The sequence below is a fragment of the Papio anubis genome, chromosome 4, assembly GCF_008728515.1.
Source record: "Papio anubis isolate 15944 chromosome 4, Panubis1.0, whole genome shotgun sequence".
NCBI lineage: Eukaryota > Metazoa > Chordata > Mammalia > Primates > Cercopithecidae > Papio > Papio anubis.
This window is the reverse complement of record NC_044979.1, coordinates 22,890,836-22,918,243: the sequence shown is the minus strand read 5'-3', so window position 1 is coordinate 22,918,243 and position 27,408 is coordinate 22,890,836. Positions and strand designations below refer to the sequence as shown.

The following is a 27,408-nucleotide window of genomic DNA, read 5'->3' as shown; positions in this document are numbered from 1 at the left end:
GGAAACAGGGCCAGAAGGGGCCGTTCTATTACCTGGGATGAGTGTTGCTTCTTGCCCTGGTGTTGGTTTGCAGTTTTGATGGGGTTGGTGCTCGAAGGCACACCATTCAGGTTCTGTTGGGACAAAGGCCATCTCACTGTTAGGAAGAGGAAGTGGTGAGTCAGGTGCCTCGAGAAGGACCACCTAATCATCCCAGGGCCACCCCATGCCTCAGCACTGTGGGAACCAGACAGAAGCCAGGGGGAGCATGCACCCCGCTCAGCCTGGTGTCACGCTCTCCATTTGAAGAGGCTTTGAAACTAGGCAGAACATGGCTCTGCCCTTAAAGGAGAGGCAGCCTTTCTGGGACTTTATTAGCTAATTAAAAACCCTTCATATAAAAGATGAAAAAAAAAAAAAAAAGGAAAAAATCATCACAACCAAGTCCACAGTTTTTTTGTTTGTTTTAGAGACAGGGTCTCACTCTGGGTTGTCCAGGCTGGGGTCAAACTCCTGGGCCACAGCGATCCTCCCGCCTCAGCCTCTCCGGTAGCTGGAACTACATGGGCACACCTTTGTACCCAGCTGAAGTCCAATGTTTTATTGGCCTTTTACACTTCTCCTGAAAAGATGTATAACCAGACTTGGGGGAGTGAAGTAAGTTCGAGTAACTGTGTGCAGGTAAATTGTGCTTTCCCCTGTAAATGTGTTCTTTTTATTTTTATTTATTTTTATTTTTTGAGATGGGGGTCTCGCTGTGTTGCCTAGGCTGAAGTACAGTGTCATGATCTGGGCTCACTGCAACCTCTGCCTCCCAGGTTCAAGTGATTCTCCTGCCTCAGCCTCCCAAGTAGCTGGGATTACAGGTGCCCGTCACCACTAATTTTTATATTTTTAGTAGAAGTGGAGTTTCACCATGTTGGCCAGGCTGGTCTTGAACGCATGGCCTCAAGTGATCCTCCTGCTGTGGCCTCCCAAAGTGCTGGGATTATAGGCATGAGCCACCATGCCCAGCCAATGTGTCCTTTTTAATAATAACATTTTGTCAGTGGAATCCTCAGTGAAAGGAACTCTAAGGTGGATCTGTGGCTGTTGAAAATCTGGTTCTGAATCTTGGGTTTCCATGAAGAAGTGCTGAGGGATTTTCAAGTGATTCCAAAGCACAGAAAAACCCCAAGGTCATACCTCATTGTGCATCAGAGTGGTGAGGTCTGCGGTGGACCTGCTGGAACCAAGCAGAGGACACAGGAGCTACGTCAGTGAGGCCGACTCCTGGGAGGGGAGGTCCCCCTGCATCAGGCATTTGGTGTAAGGGACTTAAACTCTCTGGACTCCAGTTTTCTAGCCTCCAAAGAAGACTAATCTCTCCCTTGCCTTCTGAGATGCTGTAAGGATTAGTGGGGCCGGGGCCGGCTTCCTTCTGAGGGCAGGGGCAGCACTTTCCTTTGATATTAACGATAGTCCTGACAGCAGACGTGGAGTGGTCATTAGATACAGAGTACATATATATGGGCTTTAACCCCAGACATTGTTAATCCTCATCACAGATCTATGGTACTGGCGTTCATACCTCCATTTACACCAGTACTTAGCACGGGGATGCTAAGTGGTGGAGGAAGGTAGGAGTCCAGGAGTCTGTGTCTCTGGAGAGCCTATGCCCCCTGACCATGCTCTTACTGGCTGACTCTGGGAAGACCACTATCTAGAAAGGGGAACTTGTGATACGCGTATCTGAGGTGACAGAAGCAAGGAGGGCCTGGATTTTACCCAGGGAAAGTCGAGGGAGAGGGAGAGAGTGGGGGAGGGGAAGAACTTCTGATCAGCAAGTACGCTTCACGGGGTGAGTGTCTCCCACCCCTGCTGGTCCCTTTGCCTTGAGGACAGAAGAAGATGAGAACTTAGCCATCAGTGTAACTGACACACTGAGTGATCAGTGAATGTTTCCAGTTTGTCTTAGTTGCGAGGACAGTGGGTGCCACCAGCTCAGCCACTGTGAAGACGGAGAGCGTATTGGGCACACACATGCGGGATGTGGGTCCTGCGGCCACAGCCCCTCTCCAGGCTCTGTCAGGGAAGGATAAGAAACTGACAGGTGTGCAGAGGGAAGTGTTCTTTGGAGTGAGTTCTTCGCCTGGGAGAAAAATGTGCTGTGATGTTTCCCCTTCCTTCTTCCCAAACTGGGTGAGGAGGGCAGGCGAGGACCCTCAGGTAGCATGGGAGGCAGTGGCCGCAAGAGTGCTGTCTGCATGCCCAGCAAACGACCCAGTTCCCACCAGCACAAAAGATGCTTAGAGTTCTAGGGACAACTCAGGCTTCTCTTTTGGAGGACACATTTTTGTGTGGAAAAGAGCAAAGGCAAGAAGCCAGCAGGGTGATGCCAGAGAGGCCACAGGGAGGAGAAAAGGCCACAGTGAGGATGGCCTTTTCCTGGGTCATCTGGGAAAGGCCTGCCCAGAGGCAGAGGCAGCCCCAGCACAGGGGCTGTGGGGGAGTGAACCTCCAGAGCACAGGCCCAGGAGGGTGGCGTGAGTGTTAATCCCAGAGCAAGGCCCTGCCATCAGGCCTAAGACCCTGCAGAGGGCGCCACAAGGGGATGCTTCAAAGCCCCTGAAGGCAGTTGCCCCACAGATGAAAGAGCCAGGGACTGAAATCTCAGAGGGCACCGACTGTAGACCTCAATAGTCCCCGTCCAGACCTTTCTCACCCCTTTATCTTTCCTGTACCCTAGAGCTGCTGTCGTAAGCCCGGAAAGGTCAGAAGCAGCAGAGTGAGGGCTGGGTTAGAGGAGGAGGAGAAGAGGGAGGTGGAGGAAGAGAGAAAGAAGCTCAACTCCCTCCCCCACTTACTTTCACCTTCTTTCTTCTGCAGGCCTAGGGTGAGGGGTGGGTGGGTGTGGGAGAAGCTTTGGATGAGAAGTTGAAGTTTTGATATGAATCTGGACTAGTCTCCCAAATGTCTGAACATGAGATTGTTATAATACCTGAAAGGAACCAGGAGAGCTACGGGATTTGCCTGAGATATCATCAAGGGTGATGTCATCAAGAAATCCAATATGCTATGATTGAAGACAGTGGTGGTGACAAATAAAGCAATTTCCTGATGGCACCCTTCCGCATCTGTCCCACTGCGAATGCTGATTTCACCTAATGTGTGTTCTCCTTTTTTACAAGGGCAAATGACAGAGCTGAGCTCTATTACAAATCCAGCTTTTAAATGTGGACTATTCATTGTGGCATGCCTGTGGGCCACATTTTGAAACAGAATCTCCAAATGGAATCAGCTGTTAATGGAGCTTCCTCCCAGGAATGTCTCAGACTGTTTCTCCTTTTCCAGCTCTGCTTCCCATCATCACATGGCCCTCTCACCTCCTGTCCCCTCATCCCCTACCTGTCACCTAAGTTTTCTTTGCCATATCTAACAAGACCAAATCTACTAAGACCTTATCTAATATCTAGAAAATATTTCATGATTCTCCAAGAATCTGCAGTGACATCGATATGTGAATGGTTTTCCATGAACAAATTAAACATATTGTTTTCCTAAAAGGGACATGAATTTAGATGAGATTCTGCATGGTGGCTGTGTGGACAGTTCATATATCCATGGAGATTCAGTGTGGCCTTTTTATTTCTTCCTCATCACTGCAACACTGTGGTTAAGGAAGTGACCCTCCAGGTCCTGACAGGTGGCTCCTAGGTGTGGAGAGGAAATGGGGGAGGTGGGGGGGGTGGTGACAAGGTGGTAAGCTTGGACCGTACATCTCAAAGAGCTGTCTGTGGGTCCAGGTCCCATCTTTTCTGACCTCCCCTATGGATTCTGAGAGGCTCTGTCTGGGAAGAGGGCAGTCATACTCACTCTTCATTGACAAAGACGAGTTCCAGAGAAGGTTGGCTGTTCTTTACATCCAGACCTACGAGTAGCAAAGAAAAGCAGTATGTGAGAGGTGGAGGCTGGGGCTGACCCTGTGGGTTGGAGCGTAGCTCAAGGGCTTAGGGCGGGGATGGGGCATGTGGAGTGGGTGACATTTCTCCTTCCCTTTGCTCTGTGAGTAGAGTGGGGCTCATGGATGCAGACTGACCCCAGGGTTTTGTAGTGGTCCTTGAGCATTTGGGGGCAAAGAGCAGTGTGTACCCTCGAACATTTAGGGGAAAAGAGTCCATAAGTGAAGGAGGAAGGAAGAGCCAGAACAGGGAGTTCAGGGAAGCTTCAGAGTCCAAGAGCTGGGGTGGGAAAGAGGAGAGAGGGAAGAGGAAGAGGAAGGTGGGGGCATGGCTGAGGGGGTCCTGGGGTGGGCACCAAGTTGGGCAGTCTCCCCAGAGGAGCCAGGCGGGAGGACCCCAGGGGAGGTTGGAGGAGCAAAGGAGAGATGAACTCCAGCAAACTGTACTGATAGGTTTGGCCTCTTCGGTGTTGGAGTTGGCCGCCACGAGCTGCTCGTCCTCAGCACTGACCAGCTCCTGCAGCACGGCCTCCACGATGGGCATCACCATGGCGGTGGTGGAGGTGTTGGACAGCCACATGGACAGCAACGTGGTACAGCACATGAAGCAGAGCAGCAGCCTGGAAGGCAGGGAGGGTTGGGGCAGAGTGTCCACAGAACACATATCCCTGCGGCCCCACAGTGGGCCTGCTGCCATCCTGCTGGGGCTGGTCTAGACAGATGTGGCTGGAAAGGTAGGCGATTGTCCTGCAGGGTGCCATTCAGCTCTGTACTCCCAGTGCTTGGCACAGCATAAGTATTAAAGCAATACTTGTTGAATGAATGAATTACACTTCATGGACTAGCGGCCTTAGCCAGAAAAAAGTCCTTAGTGAAGCTCTGGTAGTAGTGCCACAGGGTATAGACTCACCGTTGCTTTTCTGTCTCTACAGACATTGGCTGGAGCTTGGCGGTGATGTGTGTTTGTGTGTGGAAGGGAATTCTTTGCCCTCGCAGTCAGTAATTCTGTAGTGCTACGGTACTCCTTGCTTTGCTGCCAAGTCACCATAGTTATCAGTGACCCAATAGAGATGAATGTTTGGAGCTCACAGTTCCGCCCACTACCTGTAAACATGCTGAAGGGATAGCCCCCAAAGTCACAGAAGTGTCCCCGTCACTGTTTGTGTGCACTTTTCCAGCTGACATTGTAAAGCGTCAACACTTGGAGAAAAACACTAACAAGGATAACCTTCCAATTATTTCTCTTTGGCTTTGAGAACATTGTGCAATATGTGCCTGTACAGACATGTCCTAGTTTCCATAAGATAAGCCAATATAAAGACTACTGTGTTTATTATTTTAGGTGGAATTACTGACTTTGCACAATTTGGGGACAGTGCATTTATCATGTGGACTCCGTCAGCTGACAGAGACATGACTTCGCCGATTCTGTACCCACACAGGTAACTGCCTCGGGGGGTGGCAACTTGCTGACTGATGTAAATAGGGAGGAGTGGAAATATGAGAGGATAAAAATTCTTGCCCGGGCACAGTGGCTTATGCCTGTAATCCCAGCACTTTGGGAGGCCGAGGAGGGTGGATCACGAGGTCAGGAGATCGAGACCATCCTGGCTAACACGGTGAAACCCTGTCTCTACTAAAAAATACAAAAAATTAGCTGGGTGTGGTGGCGGGCACCTGTAGTCCCAGTTACTTGGGAGGCTGAGGCCGGAGAATGGCATGAACCTGGGAGGCGGAGCTTGCAGTGAGCTGAGATCGCGCTACTGCACTCCAGCCTGGGCGACAGAGCAAGATTCTGTCTCAACAAGAAAAAAAAAAAATTGAAGAAGAAGAAAAAAATTCTTGCAGAGAGTACACAGAGATTTTAAAGAGCCACAGAGTCTCCATATGATGTGACGAAATGCCACTGTGTGCCTGGGAGGTTGAGTGTGGGGACAAGATTATTACTGAGCTAGGGGGTGGATTAAGCTGTAGTTAGCAGACCTGTTTGACAATCTGGGAGACAGGAACATGCTTTTAAGTATAACCTATAGTCATCTAAATGACTCGTGTTGAGAACCAATGCTATATTATTTATTTATATTTACATTGACTTCCATAGGAGTCAGGGCAGCTTACATAAAATATAGCAAGTAAGTTGTAAACTAGGAGGAGGTGAGCAGGATATTCCAAAAGGGAAGGTACAGGCAGGGGAATCCAAATGGAGCATCAGTGAAGCTAACCCAAAACTCAACCTTGACACCGCAACACATTCCCCGAGGGTGGGACCCCGTCCTGCATCACAGTCAAATGCAGTGTCTCTAACTGGGTCTGTGGTCTGAACTGATGACAAAAACTCAGGGTGGATGGGAGGAAACATTCATGTCTCTTTCAGTGACAAAGGAGAAGACAGGCACTTCCCCTCCAGCCTGTTCCCTGATACACAGGAAGCAGGTTGGGAAACAATTTCTATTGGTCCATCCTGTTTTACCTAATGGGCCCCTATATGTTGTAAGCTGCTGCCCTTGCAGCCTAGGTCAATGGGTAAGTTCTTTGGATAATGACAGCAAGGTCACAGGCTCAAATTTCTACTCCATGGCCCTCTCCCTGGACGGGTCCTATGGCTCTGATGTCAGCCCGTCCCTGTTGGTGAAAAAACAGGCTGAAGTGGACATCCGCAGTGACCTGAGACCACTGTCCTCGTGGCACACTGGGAGCTAGAAGGATGCACTATAGCCTGGCATCCCAAATAAGACTTACATGCCCGGCTTGGCTCCCGCCATCAAGACCATGCGCAGAGCGATGCGCTTATGCAGGTTCCACTTCTCCACGGCAGCGGCCACGCAGATGACCCCCACCAGCAGCAGCGTGGTGTTCTTGAAGTACTCCGCCGCCACCTGTAGGGAGGCCAGGCAGGTCAGCCACCCTCCTGGACCAAGGACCCAGGGCCCAGCACCAGCTGGGAGAATGGGCCATACCCAATCAAACCTGTTCTCAATCAAAGAAGCTGGCGAACAGGAAGCAGGGAGGTGACGATTATCGAAATAGCCGACCATCCTAGAGTCATACCTACTGAGCGTTCACTGTGGGCAGGCACTGGGCTGAGCACTTTACAAAGATTATTCATTCAATCTGGCCAGTAACTCTAGAGGATAGATATTCTTCTCCATTTTGGAAAACATAAAACCACTGTATTTAAATATGATGTGGATATGATTTTAAAGAATAAACACATATAATTTTATATTGATCTTTTAAAATAACCCTAGGTTTCTCCCCAAACCTAATTTTTAATGTTTTTAGAAAACATTAGAAAATTATTTTCATTTCATTTCTATTAGAAAATTAATACATGCTCAGTATGGAAAACTTCAAAATATAGAAAAAGTTAAAGACAACATTACCCTTAATCATGCTACTGTTAATACTTATAGTTTCTTCCATTTTTCCTATGTCTATATAGTTACATAAATGGATTTATACAGTATGTATACTTTTATATCTTACCTTTTTTTCATTTAACATAATATCCTCATCATTTTTTTTGAGAGTCTCACTTATTTTTTATATTTTTTTGAGACAGAGTCTTGCTCTGCTGTCCAGGCTGGAGTGCAGTGGCGTGATCTCAGCTCACTGCAACCTCCGCCTCCCAGGTTCACACCATTCTCCTGCCTCAGCCTCCCGAGTAGCTGGGACTACAGGCGCCCACCACCATGCCTGGCTAATTTTTTTTTTTTTGTATTTTGTGTAGAGATGGGGTTTCATTGTGTTAACCAGGATGGTCTCAATCTCCTCACCGATGGGGTTTCATTGTGTTAACCAGGATGGTCTCATCTCCTCACCTCGTGATGTGCCCCCTTTGACCTCCCAAAGTGCTGAGATTACAAGCGTGAGCCACTATACCCAGCCTTAATTTTAAAAATTTAAATAATTCCCAATAATTCTCAAGTTCCAATGAATTCCAAAAATGAAAATAGTACAAGGAATACCTATATACTCTTTTTTTTTTTTTTTTTTTTTTTTTTTTTTTTTTTTACCCTGAACCATTTAAGGGTAAGTTACATAAATTTTGGCTGGTCCTTTTCCCCTATATACTTCAGTGTATATTTTCCTTTCTTTTTTAAAAAAAAATTTGAGACAAGGTCTCACTCTCTCGCCCAGGCTGGAGTGCAGTGGCATGATCACGGCTCACTGCAGCCTTGACCTCCCAGGCTCAGGGTATATTTTCTAAGAATAGGGATTTTCTCTTCCTTAGTAGCCACAATACCAATTATAAGCTCCTTTCTACTTTTTAATTTAATGATGGGGAAGTTGAGACACAGGGTAGTTAAAAATATGTTTCACATGTTTGAGGTTCATGGACCAAATCTTTGTTGATTCTCTCACTTGGAACGTTCTCTCTTTCCATCTCTGCCTGTACATTCCAATCAGATTTTGAAGCCCAGTTCAGGCCTGGCACCCTCCAGAAAAACCTTTCTTGTGGCCCTAGCCTCTGACTCCAGAACATTCCTCCTGGGCACCATTAATTCCATACACCACAGAGCACTTGGAGCAATGCTTGACTGATTGCTTTCTGCTTGTACTGTTGTCCATTTATTTTTGTATGTGTACCTCTCTTGTCTCTCAACTAAATTTTTTGGCTGTGAATGGTTCCCTTCTATACATCTTAACACCCAGTAGAATAATATGCAAAAGTAGAGGCTCAATAAATATTTGTCACACACATGAGAATTGCTTCCAGCTGGAGGAACCATGACAGAAATTGAGAGGAAAAGATATAGAAAAGATTAACTTCTAATTGAAAAACCCTCTTGAAGTGAGAAAACAAGAACATTTTTAACTGCAGCAAAAATAAAAATTCAACAGGAAAGGAAATATATAGTAAAATACGTAGCATTTGAAATAATATGTACATAATCATACTAATTTTGATTACTGAATTAACAAAAATTGTGATATGAGCATATTGGGAGGATGGTCATGGAAGGCAAAGTGGGGGAAGTAAAAGAAAAAATCTTCCTGGGACGTGGAGCTTGCAGTGAGCTAAGTTCGCGCCACTGCACTCTAGCCTGGGCAACAGAGCGAGACTCCGTCTCAAAAAAAAAAAAGAAAAAAAAAGAAAAAACTCTATCTGCTATAACAAGAAGTCAACTGATAAATGCTTACAGTGAGAACTCAAGGACTAATATAAGAATATCATATAGGAATGGAGCTTAATGACAGAAGAAGCTGTTAACAAAGTTACAAGTTATTGACTCTGAGGGTGGGGTGGGACTTGCTAGGGGTAGAAGTGGAAGGGATGAGAAAGAGACTGCTGACTTTTCATTGTAAGCATTCAGTATTAAAGTCTCTGATTTTTAAACTTTGTGCACGAAACACTTTGATAACATCAAAACCAAAATAAAGGCAGGCTGCTCCATCTCCCTTTCTTTTGCCCCGTGGACATTTCAGTGCCTCTGGTTGATGAGGGTTGTGTAGAAGAAGGGACATCTGCTCTCTCTGTGATCATTTCCTGGGAGGAAGAGCCCCTGCTTCTGGTTAACCTAGTTCTTGTCTCCAAGCCCATTCCTCAGCGGACTACTGTCACGAATGCCCCCTGGGGGCAGGGAAGGCCCACTGCTCTGGACAGCTTGTGACTCCATGGCAGAGTCCACTCTAAGAGGGTGGTGGTCATGGTGGGGCGGGGGGGAGGGTAGGGTAGCGTTGGGGGATGGGTTGTGGTGGGGGGAAGCAGCCCCCTAGGGGGGAGCGGGAGGCGCTGCAGGATTGTCCTAGGGAAGCAGCTGAACTTGGGGGTCAAGGGCCTTTCTCACTGCCTGGTTACTTTCCCAGGCTTCCAGGAGTTGGCTTTGTGGCACAACCGGAGCTTTATTTTCTTGTCTACTGAGGAGAGAAACCCACAGAAGATGCGGGACTGTTGTGGGAGATGGTCTTTCCACCAGCCCCATGACACAGCCCTGCGAAGCTTTTTCAGTCAGTGCAACTGGGGTTACTTTCCCCAGGGACTGACTGACAACAGCTACGTTTTCTGCCTCTTTAGCATATCCCATTCTAGAACAGCGGTTTGGCTGTGATGGCCTTTTAGGAGACTCAGTGCCTAAATGACAGGTAGGCCACTTTCTCTGGGTTCCACTTGGAGGCAGAGGAAAGGAACCAAGAATATGGAGAGGCTTCTAGTGTCGGCATTTTGCTTGTTGCATTCACTTTCTAATTTGAACTCCACAACAAGTCCTATGAAGCAGCACTATCCGTATCTCAGTTTACTGATGAGGAAACTGAGGGTTTAAGGAGCATCTCTCAGGTCATAGCGTAAGGGCAGAGGCAGGATATCAATGCAGGGCCATCTGAATCCGAAGCCTCCTAGACCGCCTGCCACACCGTGAGCTGGCTGGAAACCCCCCATCCGATTCAACTCTAAGGGGATTTTCTTGGTCTCCCAGACAGCATGAGCTGGCACACATTGCTTGTCTTGTTTTTGTTTGTTTGTTTGTTTTTGTTTTTTTTGAGACAGAGAGTTGTTCTGTGGCCCAGGCTGGAGTACAGTGGCGCAGTCTCGGCTCACTGCAACCTCTGCCTCCTGAGTTCAATTCTCCTGCCTCAGCCTCCCAAGTAGCTGGAGCTACAGGTGCTTAGAAAAACTAAGGAAATCACCTCAGTGAAACCACTACACCTTCCTAATTTTTTTGGATTTTTTTTTTTTTTTTTCAGTAGGCATGAGCTTTAACCACGTTGGCCAGGCTGGTCTTAAACTCCTGACCTCAAGTGATCTGCTCATCTGAGTCTCTCCCAAAGTGCTGGGATCACAGGCATGAACCACTGCACCCAGCCCACTGGTACACATTTTTAATCTTCATTTATAATCGCAGTCCTGACATTGGCCTTAAATGCCCCGGCCAGAGCCAGTCTGAGCTCCAGGCCCAGCTTCAGTGGGATATTGGCTCTGTGCTGGGGGTTTAGTGGGCTCAGCTTTATTCTCATGTCTTTCCTGCTCCCTCCTAAGTGATACCATGTGCTCGGGAAACATGGCCTGGGGCTCGGGATATGGTTTGTAATTACAGAGGTAACGTCACTGAGTGGGGAAGAGGGAGGACTCTGGAGTCAGCCAGGACTCTACTGCGTGACCCCTAAACAAGTTATTCGGCCTCTCTGGGCTTCATGTTCTCATCTAAAAAACAACAACAAAAAGGAAGGTTTTGTGAGTCCCTACCTCATAAGGTTATTAAATGACACGTGCAAACCAGCTGGCATGGCCCGCCACATTGATGGCCAGGATCCCTGGTGACTCTTCCTGTTGTGAAGTACTCCATCTAAAGGCTGACCTGGTTTGAGGCCATTAGCACACAGAGTGGGCTCATCCGTGCACAGAGCAAAGCCACAGGGCTTTTTCATTTCAGAAATTAAAATTCTGTTCAGTGGTGCTGTTTGTTAGTTTTCTAGCCCATTGATTTTTCTTTCACAATAACACCTGGGTTATTCAGAACCTCCCAGGGAACACCAGACTTCCAGGATTCTCGAGGATGACTGTAATTGTTTTCTAGAGTGTGCTGCAGATTTCCTGCCCTTATCAACAGAGCCCGTGCATTCTCCCCGGCTTCTTGTGAGACACGTGCCAACTCTCCCCAGCTTCTTGTGAGACACATGCCAACTCTCCCCATCATAGCCTCAGCCCAGGGAGACCCTTATCGCCCTTGCCCTTGACTAGCTGTCCAGGCTGCTGGTCCTTCTCTGGTCCCTGGGTCTGCGTTTTGCTGGTTTCCCATCTCATTCTTAGGCGGCTGCAGTTTCCCAATGTGAGGATGTTTGCCATTAGCATTCCCTTCCCCGTTTTCTAATTTCCCAGACTCATATCCTGTGAGCTGGGAAGCCAGATAACGAAGCTTGTTAGAGTCATTTGTAAAGAGAAGTTAGATTCTAAGTGGCTGTTCCTCCCCAGGAGTAAAGTGTATGGATGTTAGGACGTTTGCATTGGTGGTTTGATTGCTTTTTCTGCTTTTCTGCTCTGTGGTTTTTCTCAGTATGCCACATCACTGAACTTGGAGAGCAGAGGTGTTTCTGGACTGTGTTATAGGAAAGATGGGCTCAAGGAGGTCACCCTGACAAGGAATAGCTATAGCAATCTTGGGCTGTGAAGTTCAGACGAGCTACCTGCTATTGGACAAGCTAATGAACCTCTGTACCTCTGTCACCAATTCTTTAAAGGGCCAATAGTGATGCTACATAGTTAATTTAATCTGCTGTGACATGGGCTTTACATGTAAGATAATGCAGGTGGGCTCTTACTTGTTTTAATTGTATGTTTTTAAACATTTTATGTATTTTTTGAGACAGAGTCTCACTGTGTTGCTTAGGCTGGAGTGCAGTAACATGATCTTGGCTAACTGCAACCTCAGCCTCTCAGATTGAAGCGATTCTCGTGCCTCAGCCTCCCCAGTAGCTGGGACTCCAGGCACCCACCCACCACTGCGTCCGGCTAATTTTGTATTTTTAGTAGAGACGGGGTTTTGCCATGTTGGTCAGGCTGGTCTTGAACTCCTGCCCTGAAGTGATCCGGCCGTCTTGGCCTCCCAAAGTACTGGGATTACAGGTGTGAGCCACCGTGCCCAGCCTCATCTGAACAATTTTGCAGTGAAATTCTCTGAACCCTGGGAGCAGATACCTGGCCTGGCTCCCACTCAGTGCTAGGCTAAGCCCCGCCAGGGCTGAAGCCCCCCAGGACTCCATTCCAGTTAGTGTCCAAGCAGCGCAGCCAAGCCAGCAGTGTCTCCTCTCCACCTTCCCTGGGGGCAGGAATGCTGTTTCTTCTGGGTTCAGCAGGGGCTCAGACACCCTTCTCATCACCTGATTTGCATTCCTGGTTCCATCTGTTTTATATATTGAGTCTTCTAAGATTTGGTTTAAAGAAAAGTTTTCGTTGCTTAAAAAAACATTCTTTGCAAATCCTGCCCTAGAGAAGTCTAAAGTAGAGAGACCCAGATGGGTGCTGGCATGACCCAGAAGCTGGCCTAACTCCTGCATGACTGGAGACACTGATTCATACCCACCACCAACCCTGCCCCAGTTTCTTCTTTGGGACTATATGAACTACCCAGATGGGGAAGCTGAGGCAGGGGGCTGGGCTCTGAGCCACGAGCCAAGGGGCTACTGGTCAGGTGGTGGCTCAGAGGTAGCTGCTCCTCCCCACAGAAACATTAGCTTGGTCTCGAAAGACTGCAAGGTCTGTAGGCTCCCACTGAAAGCCCAGTGTGGAGCCCAGCCCTGGGCTGCATCTGGGTGGCTCAGGGTGAGGGCAGCCTGGGGTTCAGGCAGGTGGCCAGCTGGATGTCCAGCCCACATGCCCACGGGCCCACATGCGGAGGGCCGGTCAGCCTCCATGGCGAGGAAAGGTGGGAAAGGCAGAGCTGAGAGTGCTTTATGAAATGCCCCCAGGCTTGAACAAACAGAGAAAGTCAGGGTAACGAGTCAGAGGGCAGGAATCTGGCGGGTCAGAAAGATCAGGACCCAGCAGGGAAGCGGATTCATGACAGCCGACTCCAGTGGCACTGGGCGGCAGAGGCTGGTTATCCCAGTGGTCACGGCCTGGACTCCTCTCCTGCCCCTGCAGCCTGGAAGCTGAGTGAGACCGGCCCGAGGCCTGCAGCACAGGGCCAGAGACTGCTGTCTGGGCCCAGGTGAAAGTGTGTGTGTGAGAGTGTGTATGTGAAAATGTGTGTGTGTATATGTGTGTCTATATGTGTGTATTTGTGTATATGTGAGTGTGTATGAGTGTGAATGTATGTGTGTGTGAGGGTATTTGTGTGAGTGTGTGAATGTGTGTGTATGTGTGTGTATAAGTGTATGTGTATGTGTGTATGAGTTTATATGTGTATGCATGTGAATGTGTGTATAGACATATGTAATATGTGTATCTATGTATAAGTCTCTCGTATATGCTATAAATATATATATTCCCATAAAATGTATAAATATATATATATATATAAATATATATATTTCTATATATATATAAATATAAATATAAGTATGTAAGTGCTCTATAAACTTATATATATATAAAATACCCTAAAAGTATGAAATATATATATAAGCTATGTATATAGTATATATAAATTATGTAAAAAATATTATATATATGAAACATATAAATTAAACATAAGTAAAACTTTTATGTGTGTGTATAAATTAATATGAAAATTATAAATATATAAGAATATGGCAAATAATATATAAGTAATATAAGTGTAAGTAATATAAAGTGTCTATGAAATAATAATGTAAGAATATGTGAAGTAATATATAAAATGCATTAAAGTAATATATAAGTAATACATAAAAATGTGGCATGTGTAAATTAATAATATGAAATATATGTGTGACTGTGTATTAGTGTGTATGAGTGGGTGAGTGTGTATGAGTGTGTATGTGAGTGTGTGTGCGCACTAGGGAAAGGATAGCGATAAAGAGCATGCAATTACTCCCTGAAGTGCACCCTAACCCTGGGCCTCCTGGAGAGCTGTGTGTTCCCAATCCCCAACATCCAACCCATGCTTTCTACTCCTCCAGAGAGCCCTGCAGTGCCCACCTCTATGCCATTCTCCTACAGACAGTAAATCTTAGCTAACTTGATTGACACAGGTATCATGCCCAGGCTATAAACTTTGGGAGCAATGCTTTAGAAGGGGCTTGGAGGACTTCAGAGGCAGATATAATGACAGTAAGTGAGAGTCACAGTGGAGCCAAAACAAAAACAGACAAACACAAACCTAAAATGCAGGGCTAAGCCCTGTGCATCAGCAAAGGAAGCATCAGCTGGATGCTCACAAGATCATAGAGGGACCTTAGAGTCCGACCCATCTCCCAAGGCACAAAGTCTATGTCTAGTGTATCTGGCATGGTCATTTGGCTCAGACTTCTAGGGACGGGAACACAAGGACCACACATGGCAACTCATTTCAGAGTTTTCCTTTATACAGAACGGGGAATTTCTTTATGGTGCTCTGACTCTGGTTCTGGTGTGACACTTTGGGCTTGGAGTGTGGAGCCATGGAAGCCTGGACTCATGGAAGCCTGGACTTATGTCCCCTTAAGTCTTCTCTTCATTCCTCATGTGACTCAGGTTCCAGCTTTTTGACATCCTGGCCACCTACCTCTGGATGAGCTCCTTATCCAGAATTTGATGCACTGGACACATCATTTATTAATTTTTAAAATTAAAAAAAATTTTTTTTGAGATGGAGTCTCACTCTGTCATGCAGGCTGGAGTGCAGTGGTGTGATCTCAGTTCACTGCAACCTCCGCCTCCCGGGTTCAACAGATTCTCTTGCCTCAGCCTCCTGAGTAGCTGGGACTACGGGCATGTACCACCACACCCTGCTAATTTTTTATTTTATTTTATTTTTAGTAGAGACAGGTTTTCGCCATGCTGGCCAGGCTGGTCTCGAACTCCTGACCTTACGTGATCCCCCCGCCTCGGCCTCCCAAAGTGCTGGGATTACAGGCGTGAGCCACCGTGCCTAGCCCACAATTTATTAATTCAACAGAAGATTTTGGTCACATTGCCTAGGGGTTAAGAGCTCAAGTTCTGGAATCATACAATCTTGGATTCAAGTCCTGGCTCTACCACTTAGTAGCTGCATAATCTCGGGTAAGTAAGTTACTTAACCTTTGAACTTCAGTTTCCTCCTCTTTAAAATGAAGATAAAAATAATAGCTCCTTCACAGAGGATTGAGTTATATAGTGTGTGTAAATGACCTCCCACAGTGCCTGGCGTATGGTAAACACTCGGAATTTGGCAGCCACGTTGGACTGATGGTGACTCATGCTGAGCCTGTACTTAGCTGAAAGCCAAGGGTCTTTTTCGCATGAACTGCTGGCATTTATCCTTATTAGACGTCATTTTGTCAGTTTCAGTCCATTGTCTCTTCCTGTCCACATGTCTCATTCTGCCACCGTACATTAGCACCGTACATTAGCCAGCTAGCGCATCCAACTTAGCCATCTGCAAATCTGATAATGTGCCTTTTATATTTTCAACTGCAATCTCACCCCAGTCTGATGCCAACATGTTATTCAAGATTCTTTAGGTTCAGCTGTTCACCCAACCCTCAAGTTACTCAATTGTGCTTTCTCATGGAGCCCACTCTGGCTCCTCCGAGTGAGAAATTCTTTCTTTCCCCCTGGAAATTTTGAAGGCTCCAAGGAAAAAGTTAAATTAGATTTAATAACTTCTGTTTAAAAGACCAAGGAAATTATAAAACCCATTAGAAGGACTGTAATCAAAAACTGGTCAACATGAAGTTTGGGCAGTTGGCAGTGTAAATTTTATTTATCTAGAACATCCCCTCTTGAAGAGTGGTATAAAGCCTCCACAATGCCAGAAATTGAGGCACCATTGCATAGGGCATTCTGTATTTTTCCACATGGTTTATACTTTCTCTCTATTGAAATAGAAACTTCTCCAGGTCAGGAGCCCTTCTGTCATTTTGAATCTCTTATCAGCACCTGAGTCTGAGCTTCGCACACAACTCCTAATACCCACTGGCTGACAAATCATCACTGTAAAAATGGACCATTTATATGTACTTGTGATGGTTAACTTTGCATGTCAACCTGGGTGGACTACAGGGTGCCCAGGTTAAGCGTTGCTTCTGGGTGTTCCTGGATGAGATTGGCATTTGAATCAGTGGATTGCCCTCCACCATGTGGACAGACATCATCCAATCTGTCGAGGGCCTAACTAGAACAAAAGGTGGAGGAAGCGGGAATTTGCCTGCTTTTTCCAGTCTCACTACCTGGGCTGGGACATCTCTCATCTCCTGCCCTGGGACTGGAATCTACACCATTGGCTTCGCTGGTTCTCAGGCCTTTGGACTCGCACAGAGTGACAGCACCAGCTCTCCTGGGTCTCCTGCTTGCAGGTGGCAGCTCATGGGATGCTTAGTCTCCATAATTAATCAAGTGAGCCAATTCCCCCACACACACACGCACACGCACACGCACACACACACACATACACACACGCTAGTCTCCTCTTGGTTCTGTTTCTCTGGAGAAACTGCAGAACATATCTAGCTTCAGACAGTGAGAGCTCAGATATGAGACTCAAGAGGGGAGAGATGACATTTTGTTTATTTTTGTCACCCTCAGGGTACCTGTATCATCCCATGTTGCACCTGGTAGATCTAGAACTCAGAAAATATGTTTTTCTACATGTTGAATGAATAACATGAGGGAACACAGCCACAGTCCCAGAGTCACACTGATCCTATTCATGTGCCTTCCTTCCCTCACTGAAGATGACATTACTGACACATTGTCAAGAAACACTGCAATCAAGAGCCGTGAATAGAGGTCTGATGCAGGCATGGCGCTGGGCTAGATAGGCCATAGACATTGTACATCCCAGAGAGCATGAACCTTGGTGGGGAGAGCACATGTCTATGAAAAGTTTACATCTGGTGTATCTGATGCACCATTTAAAAGATAAAGACATCAAATAGACTCAAAGAGAAGGGATCAATACTTTCAGCCTTTGGTCATTGAAAGGGCTTCACCAAAGAAAGTAATTGAGTAGGGCTTTAAAGGTCAAAGGAATGGGAGAGAACTTTCCAAAGTGGAAGAATAACCCAAGTCGCAGTTAAGAGGATGGTCAAGAAGTAGGTGGGTTTGGGGAATGACAAGGATTTGGGGGCTCCTAAAGAGCACCAGCCCAGCTTCCCCCTATGAGCCATGGCACATTCTGCTGTCACAATGGTGCACAGGTGGTTGTGGAATAGGTGTTTTTTCTGCAAAGTTAACTGGCTCAGAAAGGGCTATAACCCATGTGCTCTGCCTTACTGGCATTTCCCTCCAATCTGAGCTAAGAAGTTCAGCTAAACAGACTATATTTGGACTAAGCTGCTCCCTGTAGCCCAACTACTAAATATCATCATCAGCCAAAGCCATGTCACCAGGCAGGTGGATTAGGATTTTTCACCTCAAATGATAAGACATGCTTTCTGGCTCCTCCAGCCCCCAGCAATAGGGACACACAGCCCCTCCCTGGACTGTCTTCCTTTACTTCTCACAGAGTCCTGTTACCCTCCCAAGCGACTGCCTCTGCAGACTTTCCTTATGGACAAAGGGGCGTCCCTCGGATAACTGTTGCCCGGCAACATCTCTGCTGTGCCCTTGGAGAAACAGAGACACTGTCTGCTTGAAAGCTAAGGCATGCTGTTGGCTTTTGGGCTGCCTATAGTGAAACACAAAGATTAGGTTTCTCAATTAATAGTTTTCTCACTTTAAAATGTTATTTAGGATTCAGTTCTTTCTAAACGTCATTTTTTCCCTCTACCCTCTACTTTCAACCCCTGCCCTTGCTGGTTTTAATTTCACAATTTTAAAGAGAAGCCTGGAGAACAAGCTCGTAGAGCTCTTGTAAGAAAAGTCACATTTTAGGTTGCTTTTTTCTTTAGGCAGATACAAAACCCCATATTACCTATTCTTTTTTTTCACAAAAGAACGGGGGCAATTAGAACAACTGCCTGGTGATTCTGGTCACAGATTAGCTTTTACATGAGTCCCCAGGATATTGGGGTTGTACCCATCTCCAGGAATGAAAGCACTGCTGAGAGCTTTGGGGATTCTATTCTTTTTGGTGAGCCTGAGGCTATGGCTATGCAATGCCCACTATATATATATGTGTGTGTGTGTGTGTGTAGATAGATAGCCACACCCACACATATATATGTGTATAGATAGATAGATAGATACAAAGAAGAAGGAGAGAGAGAGAGAGGGGAGAGAGAGAGAGAGAGAGAGACAGGGGAAGGGGGGGTGGGGAGAGAGAGAGAAAGAAAGAAAAGGAACCTAAAAGCAAACAAAAAACTAGTCAGTTAAATCTATCCAGTAGAAAGACAAAGTGTTCATTTGCAGTCAAATACAACTGTTGGAGAATTGCCTAATTCTACTTTTGGAAAGTTCTGTTGTCTATTAAAGCATCCATAGGCCCAGCTCCGTTCTTCCTCATATCACAGAAGCGAAAGACTCACAGTTCTTAGTAATAACTCCATGTGTTCACAGTGCCATGAAGCCACATACCACTTTATGGAGTCTTTTGCTTATGGTGTAGTGATCAAGTGTATACACTTTGAAATCTAATAGTTACAGGTTTGAATCTAATTCTGCTACTTTCAGCTTTGTGATTTGGGGTGAGTCTCTTAATTCTCTGAGCTTAGCTGTAAAATGGAAATACTAGCATGTGCCTTGTAGAGCTCTTGGGAGTATTACATAACAAATGTAGCACTTCTGATAGAGTGCCTGGCGCTTAGTAGGCATTCAAACATGAGCTTCCTTTCGTCTTCCTTCTGTGCCTCTGCCCCTAACCTTACCCCCGTCTCTACGATTCAGGCTTTTTCATCAGAAACCCTAAGCAGAGACCAGGTGTGAATAATGAGACAGTTCAAATGGAACCAGGTGTTGCTGAATGAGATCATCATTCATTTTGCTCCCAGGTTCTGGCTGTTTTGTTTTGTTTCTTTTTCCCTACTCATGGCAGGCTTAAACATTTGCTCTGAAATTTTGCCACAACCTGGGCTTCCCGCTGACAATTTCCGTTTGAGCTTTTGAGAATGCCACAGACAGTGAATGGAGAGGGCTCACTCTAGGGAAGGCGCAAAGAAAGAACATGCGGTAACTTAAGTCGGGGGAGAAGAAACAGAAATGTTGTTTTTTGGAGGGGTGGATGAAAACATTGTCAGGGCTCAGGGAAACATGGTAAGTCTCTCTGTAACAAACATTCATTGAGCACCTACTGGATACAGGCTCAGCTTTCTAATGAGATGCCCCCAAAATGGGAGGTCGGATTCCTGCCTTTGTGTGCTTATCGTCTAAACAGACATCCAGAGACTGAAAAAGGTCAACAGCAGCTGAGTTTTCGGCATCAATCACACAGCTCCTAAAAGGTTTCAGACCGAGGGAGCAACTGGATGTGTTTAATCAAGCAAGGCTTCCTGAAAGAGGCAAGTTTTGAGCCAGTTTGAAGGAGATGAGGATTATGGGTGGAAGGAGAGGAATTCAGGGTCTAGAACTGCAGATGCCAAGGCTCAGTGTTAAGCGGTCATTCCAGTGGGTGACAAGGCCCCCTCATCCTCAAGTGCTGAGTGAATCTCCCGTCATTGGAGGCTCTCTTTCAGGGGCCCTGCAGGGACCCAGGCAGGGGGGTGGGGCTACAAGTGGTCTAACCTCATTGGATCGGAGGACTCCGAAGAACGGGTAGAGGAAGGCCGGCACCAGGGCTGCAGCTCCCAGAGGCACTGCCTCCGACACCCAGTACACAGCAGTCACGATCAGCACGTAAGCACACGAGGCCTCCTGCGAGGGAAGGAAAGGGGCAGTCATTCACCGGAATAGCAGGAATAGTCACTGCCACTGAGTGTCCGGATGCAACCCTGACATCTGAAGCAGCAGGTACTCGGACCCTAATGCAGGTACCAGCATACAGCCCTGGGACCAAAGCTGGACTGGCAGGCGAGCATGGTGAATACATGGTGAGTCCATCCTTTGGTGGGTGACATTCTGGCTGCTCCTTGGGGGACCGATGCCTGGCCTGTGGTTTGCACTAGTGTGTAGCCAGGCAGCTCTGAGGGTTCTGGAAACTGCCAAGGTGGAGATTGAACTTAACTGCAGTGACCAGACCCATGATTACAAAACCATACAAGTGGAGTTCAAAGCTTTAACTTGAACTGGGATGTAACTGGTGTTAAGTTGACTGGGTAGGAGAAGTTCTTGGGGTAGTTGGAGATAGGAATCACTGCGTGCGGTTGGGACTGGGGCTCACACTTGTAATCCCAGCACTTTGGGAGGCCAAGGTGGGAGGATCACTTGAGCCCAGGAGTTTGAGACCAGCCTGGGCAATATACAGCAAGACCCCATCTCTAAAAAATAAAAGAAATTAGCCAGGTGTGGTGGCACAGGCCTGTAGTCCCGGCTACTTGGGAGGCTGAGGCCGGAGGATCACTTGAGCCCAGGGGCTTTAGGCTGCATGCAGTGAGCTATGGTCATGTGCCACTGCACTCCAGCCTGGGACTACAGGACCACAGAGTGCGATGCTGTCTCCGGGAAAAAAAGAAAGAAAGAAAGAAAAAGGACAGTTAGTTCACATGTAAGCTCTGAGATCAGCCATCCTGAATTTGACTCATGTGCCTAAGATATGAAGATATGTGGCATTGGTGTGTGCCTGACTGAAGAGAAGTGGATCAGTAAGAAGTGAGATTTACAAACAATCCAAAAGGTGGTTTCTGGACTGTGCTCTTGCAGCCCTGGGCATCTTGGGTGTGTCTCAAGAATATCCCAGGGAGATGAGCAAGACTTGGAATCTGGACCCCCTCTCTAGCCTCATCCCAAATGGAGTAGCTTTGTTCTCATTTGATTCATATACAAACATTACATGTGAAATTTCATTTGAAAAAAAAAAAAAGGCTTTACTGCTTTAAAAATGAATCAACAAAGTTAAATCCCCCTGTTTTAGACTATTTGCTGAAACAACTTGATTCAGTAGTAAATTTTAATCAAATAAATTGTTAGGCAAGAACTGGTTGACCATTCCCCCTTCAGTTTTGGATCTGAGGTTCTATCATGTTTTGCGTCTAGAGACTGATCCTTCGCCCAAAGGTCTCTGTACGAGTTAATACGGAGCTCCCTTCCCTGGGAGAGGGAAGGGAGGACTGAGGAGGAAGGCAGCGATCCTGAGCAAGGGACTCTCATTTTGGATGAGGAAGCATCAGCTCCTAACTCAGTGTTTCTCAGCCTTGGCACTACTGACATTTAGGGCCACATAGTTTCTTGTTGCAGGGGGCTGTCCTGTGCACTGTAAAGGAGCAGCATCCTTGGTCTCTACCCACTAAATGCCAGTAGCACTTCCTCCATTGTGACAACCAAAAAACCGTCTCTAGACATTGCCAAATGTCCCTTGGGGAGGTAAAATGATCCCTGATTGAGAGCCACTGCCCTAACCAGGGTCTGGTTCTCATTGCTCTTGGACTCCATTCTACCTGCCTGACCCCATGGAAACATCCGTCTACAAAGACTAAAGACAGCCATCTATCTGGGAGGGGAGGCCTGGAAATTCACCGACATTTTCCATAGCCCACTCACTTTGCTGGCTGGACAACCCAGGGGTGCACAGGGTAATGAAGTACAAATTCGTATCAAAAGCCAGCCCTCCAGCAACTTACCCTCTAGTCATGCTGATGGCCCTGAATTGCGCTGATGAAGGCTGTTATGACAGGTTACTGGCTTGCTCTAGGGAGAGGCTACAGTTCAAGGGCCTTGTTAATGGGAACATCACCGAGCTCCGTGACTCGAAAGACCATTTATAGAAAATCCAAGTTGGCTGTGGGCACCTCAATTTTTACATAGTTCTAAACCACCAGGACTCGTGTCTGACTTGCCCTGAGGCTGGCTGCTGATCAAGGAACCGGACAAATCTTGCTGTTTATCGCCCCTTGAGTTCAGAACACGCGTCCTCAAACTCTTGCATAAAAGTTACAAAAGGTCGCTGTATCAGTGAGGGGCAGCTGGAGTGATTAAATCAGCTGGGCTGGCAAGGACCTTTGCCCTCCTGATATTCGTGGATTATGGGATTGGGGTTTGAGAAATGGGAACGGGGCCCAATGATTGTTGACTGTAGCTCCCCACTGAGATGTTCTCTGGGGCCAAAAGATCAGAGGGAAGATAAAACTTTTGAAAGTGCTGATAAGACAACAGAACCAATGGTGGGAAAAAAAAGGCTCCACTTGGAAACGAATTCAATTTAGAGAAATACCCTGTTTGCTATAGAAATAAAACTACCTGGCCGGGCGCGGTGGCTCAAGCCTGTAATCCCAGCACTTTGGGAGGCCGAGACGGGCGGATCACGAGGTCAGGAGATCGAAACCATCCCAACATGGGCTAACATGGTGAAACCCCGTCTCCACTAAAAAATACAAAAAACTAGCCGGGCGAGGTGGCGGGCGCCTGTAGTCCCAGCTACTCGGGAGGCTGAGGCAGGAGAATGGCGTGAACCCGGGAGGCGGAGCTTGCAGTGAGCTGAGATCTGGCCACTGCACTCCAGCCTGGGCGACAGAGCAAGACTCTGTCTCAAACAAAAAAAAAAAAAAAAAAGAAATAAAACTACCTAAACGAGTTCAAGCCCACGTGTTCTCGTCTCTTTCCTGGGAAAGAGACAGAGTGGCAGATCTTAATTCCAGTTGAAGAGAAAGAGTTGAGAGACAAAATGTCTGCCCCTCACTGGAGACCCCTTATTTCTTCCTGGAACCCTTAGTCTTTCTTGATCTGGTCATTACAGGGCTACAAGTTAGAAGTTAAGGGGGAGGAGGTGGGAGAGAAGGTGGCGAGCAAGGGAAAGGAGAAAGAGGAAAGGAGCCTGTAATCCCAGCACTTTGGGAGGCTGAGGTGGGTGGATCACTTGAGGTCAGGAGTTCGAGACCAGCCTGGCCAACATGGCGAAACCCTGTCTCTACTAAAAATACAAAAAAATTAGCCAGATGTGGTGGCACATGCCTGTAATCCTAGCTACTCAGGAGGCTGAGGCACGAGAATGCCTTGAACCCGGGAGGCAGAGGTTGCAGTGAGCCAAGATCGCGCCACTGCGCTCTAGAGCCTGGGTGACAGAGTGAGACTCTGTCTCGAAAAAAAAAAAAAAAAAAAAAAGAAGAGGAGAGAAAGAGAGAAAGAAAGAGAGAGGACTTTCCTTCTGCCGGGCACCTTTAGTTTTGAATTAGGAGAATTTGGGTAAAATAAGGCAAACATTTTGGTTGTAAATATTATTAGACATGCGACTAGGTTGCTGGAGGAAGTAAGTCATCAGGCCACCTTCACCCAGCAGTAGTAAGGACAGGATTGATTACTATCATTTTTTACCTGGATTTTCCTTAGAGTAGAAGAATGGACAAGAGACACCTTTAGAGAGTCTTTCCGTATAGTTTCCACTTATTTCACCCATGGAATCTCCATAAACTTCTTTTTTCCACTTCTAAACCATCCCAAAATTCAGGAGGTAAGCTTGTATTCAGACAACCAAAAATACTGCAAAGTTTGCTTACAAGGAGTCCCATGTCCTCGGTGCCTATCCCATGTCTAGCAAGTGGCTCAATTCACGTGGGCTGAACCGCGCTGGACTTCTCTGCTGGCTGTCAGGTCTCGCTCATCTGGAGAGAATATTCTGCAACCCCCAGGCTCTTTATCAACACCACTGGTTCCTTATAAACAGGTGTGTGGGGGTTGGGGATTGGTGAGTATTCAGACAATGTCTTCAAGGGACAGTGCTATCTACTATTTTTTGGTTTCTGTTTACAAGTAAAGGAAAGAGTTCGAAAGTGGCATTTCCCTATGTAGGACGTTTCCTAGTCAGCTACTAACTTAGGCATGGAACTGCTCGTTTTCCATGCAGTTTGACCACTCCAGTGATATCCCACTCCAGTGATATCCCACTCCAACTTCACGGGAAGGAGGTTAAAGTCTGTTATCTGTTACCATGAACGACTGGGGGCGCCTTTTAAAAAAATTTAGCTTGGGTGGTTGAGATGCAACTTTTATCCCACTGGGGGCACTGAGGAAGGGCTTAGTTATGGATGCCCTCTCTTGTACCCTCTTCTTCTATAACATGATAAATAGTGTCTGGACCTCTAGTTTTAGAGAGCTGGGCAAGAAAAAGGGGGAAGGTCATTTTGACTCCTCCTAAAATGTAGCTGAGGCTTGTCACTTAGAAGAACCATCAAAACTGCAGGCCAGGAGCTCCTGTCCAGGTACTGCATCGCTGCTCTCAGCTCCAGCCCAGGGCAAGCACATCTATTTGGAATTTTAAGGGTTCAATATCAGAATCTAAAAGTTTGAGGCAGGCCAGGCATAGTAGCTCACACCTGTAATCTCAACATTGTGGGAGGATCACTTCAGACCACGAGTTTGAGACCAGCCTGGGCAACATGGTGAAACCTCCATTTCTACAAAAAAGAAAAAAATTTAAAAAATTTTTTAATTAGCTGCATGCGGTGGTGCTTGCCTGCCTGTAGTCCCAGCTACTCCGGAGGCTGAGGCACAAGGATTGCTTAACCCCAGGAGCTCTGCAGTGAGCTATGATTGTGCCACCGCACCCCAGACTGGGTGACAGAGTGAGACTCTGTGTCTACAAAAAAAAAGTTTGATGAAAGGGGTGACAGATGGATGAAAGACACTCTATCTGCTGGGCACCTAGTCTGTGCCTTCTGTGGGCTGTGGCCAAGGTCCCCAAAGGTGGGGCTGACTCAACCAGGAGATATAAGAGGTTCCTGATACTGCTTAGGAGAGGAGGCTAATATGTCCCTTGGTAACAGTCCCTTATATCAACCTGACATTGAGAAAAAACAAAAACAAGAAAAGACACAAAAAGAAAAAAGACCCATTTGGACAAAGCAGAAAATTGACTGGGGAACAGTCCAGGAAAAATGTCAGCAACAATCACTGTCTGCTAATCCCAGCCCAGTTTTAATTGGCATCTCCCTGGCACTCTGGAGTATTTATTCTATGAAAGATTTAAGCCAGTTTGTTTTTGAGAAGAGCCATCCTAATCCCCTCTGTTTAACTTTTTAACTTAATCTTGGTTACCAAGTTACTTAAGGAGCAGAGTAGAAGAATTACTTCCCCTCCTACAAACGTGATTAACCTGTTTTAGCTTACTTTTCCTAAAGTCTCCAGGGCAGTGCCAGCTGGAGGATGGGGACAAGCCACAGACAGGAGGAAGAGAACAGCGGAAGGAAGGGAAGGGAAGCAGGTGACCACGGGGAGGGTGTGACAGTCCAGCTGGATGTGGAACCAGAGCTCAGGTTCCTCTGTTCACACAAACCAGGTGAAGAATGAGCTCACAGGGTAGAGTTTGAGGGCTCTTATCTCTTTTTTATCATGCCACTTTTTGTCTGTCCTTCAAGGGCACAGAGAAGAAAACACAGAAGACACAAATAATTCAAGGCCACATGCATGGGACCCGGGCAGCCTGCCAAGCTCTTCTTTCGTTCCTTCTCTAATCATTCATTCCCTGAAGCTGATAGAAGCCTTCGGGATTAGAGCTTCAACTGTGGTCATCGAAGCCCACCAGGATGCCACCACAGACCACAGACTGGCTCCACCGTTCTCTTCCTCCCCCAGCCTTCTCCTCAGTGCCACTGTTGGGAGCTCTTTCTGTGTCTCCAGGGGCTCTCAGATAACCAGGGTCCCAGGTGAATTCCCGACAAACACAGATGCACCATGTCGTTTGCATGGGTGTCGCTGGCCCTGGCTGCTGGGGCGGGCTGGCCTGCTGCTTGGTGCAACATCCTTCTGCCAAGGCCCCTACTCTGTCCTGACCCCTGGTGGAGGTCATGGGGTTAGGGCTCTGGGACTGGGATAGGAGATGAACATGACAGCTTTTAGGAAGAAGGTTTCTTGGTTTCCTCCAGAAAAACCCTTCCATTTCTTTAAACCCACCACAAGCCACTTTGAGGGACTGCCTGAGCACCCCATGTTCCCCATCGACCTCCCCTCTTTGCCCTCCCACTGACTCCCCGACCCCCGGCGGGCGCAGGTCGGTACTCACGCTGCTGGGGTGGAGGACCGGCAGAGGCAGCAGCAGGAGCGGGACGCAGACGACCAGCAGCAGCTTCCGGGCTCGGAGCAGGCCCTGCAGCAGGCCCATCGCGCCGCTGTCCTCTCCAGCTCGTCCTCGGACCCCGGTCTGCCGGCGAAGGGCTTCCTCCCTGGGCACTGCTCTCTATCCAGAGAGACTTCTTAAACCTTTCTTGGCTTCCAAGAGTCCTCCTTCGTCTTGGGGGCAGAACTGGAGGGCAGTTATACCCTCGCTGTTTCTGCAAGAGGCTGGGCTCCCGGCCTCCTGCTTTAGGTGGGATTGATGAGCATCGTTTTGTGACCAGCAAAAAGGAACTGGGAAAGGATGATAAACGGGGGCATAGTGGGCCTTCTCTCGGCTTGATTAGTAATAGAGTAACTTCATTCTAGGTGTCAGCAAAAACCCTCTTAATCCATTAAACCACACCTTTGCTGCTGCTGCTCGGCCTTGAAGAAATCATTTAAAAGCTTAAAAACATGAAAAACGCTCAGAGCATATTGTGCTCTCCATCAGTTTTCCTCCCTCTGATGACCTATTTTGGGGAGTCCTTGTTTCATCTCCTACCTAGGCTCCCTGTTCGTAAGAATCTAGTAGCCCCTTTCCTTAAAACAAGCACCTGAACTTGTCAGAGTTGCAGGCGGACTTCAGGTGGGGCTGCTGGTCGCTCCCAGGACCTGGTACCTTAACTCTGTTCACATGTCTTTCCCTCAGATTGGTTCCCTACTTATAATTTGCCTTGAGCCTGGGCCTCCAAAGCAGAAAAGAAAAGTCCCCACGACATTCCTTTTTATCAAAGGACAAAAACTTACTGGAGGCCCACCTTTAACTTTCATCCACCAATGGGAAGCCGGGACAGAGGCAGTAGCTCCGCCCATTCCTCAAAGCCAATCAGCAAATTGA

At 47.2% G+C, this 27,408-nt stretch overlaps 1 protein-coding gene across 4 annotated transcripts in view; it reads right to left on the bottom strand.

The window, feature by feature from the left end:
- The window catches only part of SLC13A4 (solute carrier family 13 member 4), a 46,841-nt gene extending 19,437 nt beyond the window's left edge, over window positions 1-27,404 (bottom strand). The window contains exons 1-7 of one of the 4 annotated variants that reach the window (XM_031665137.1): window positions 26,479-27,404; window positions 20,118-20,246; window positions 6,659-6,795; window positions 4,367-4,539; window positions 3,835-3,889; window positions 1,165-1,204; window positions 33-113 (exon numbers count right to left, since the gene is read on the bottom strand). In XM_031665137.1, the coding sequence (XP_031520997.1) occupies window positions 33-113; window positions 1,165-1,204; window positions 3,835-3,889; window positions 4,367-4,539; window positions 6,659-6,795; window positions 20,118-20,246; window positions 26,479-26,577 (714 nt within the window). In that variant the 5' untranslated portion in view covers window positions 26,578-27,404. Of the gene's footprint in view, window positions 1-32; window positions 114-1,164; window positions 1,205-3,834; window positions 3,890-4,366; window positions 4,540-4,829; window positions 5,245-6,658; window positions 6,796-20,117; window positions 20,247-26,478 lie in introns of those variants that run through there. The other 3 variants (XM_021936307.2, XM_009203918.4, XM_009203917.4) reach the window with 3 other exon arrangements.
- Between the last annotated feature and the right edge of the window lie 4 nt (window positions 27,405-27,408).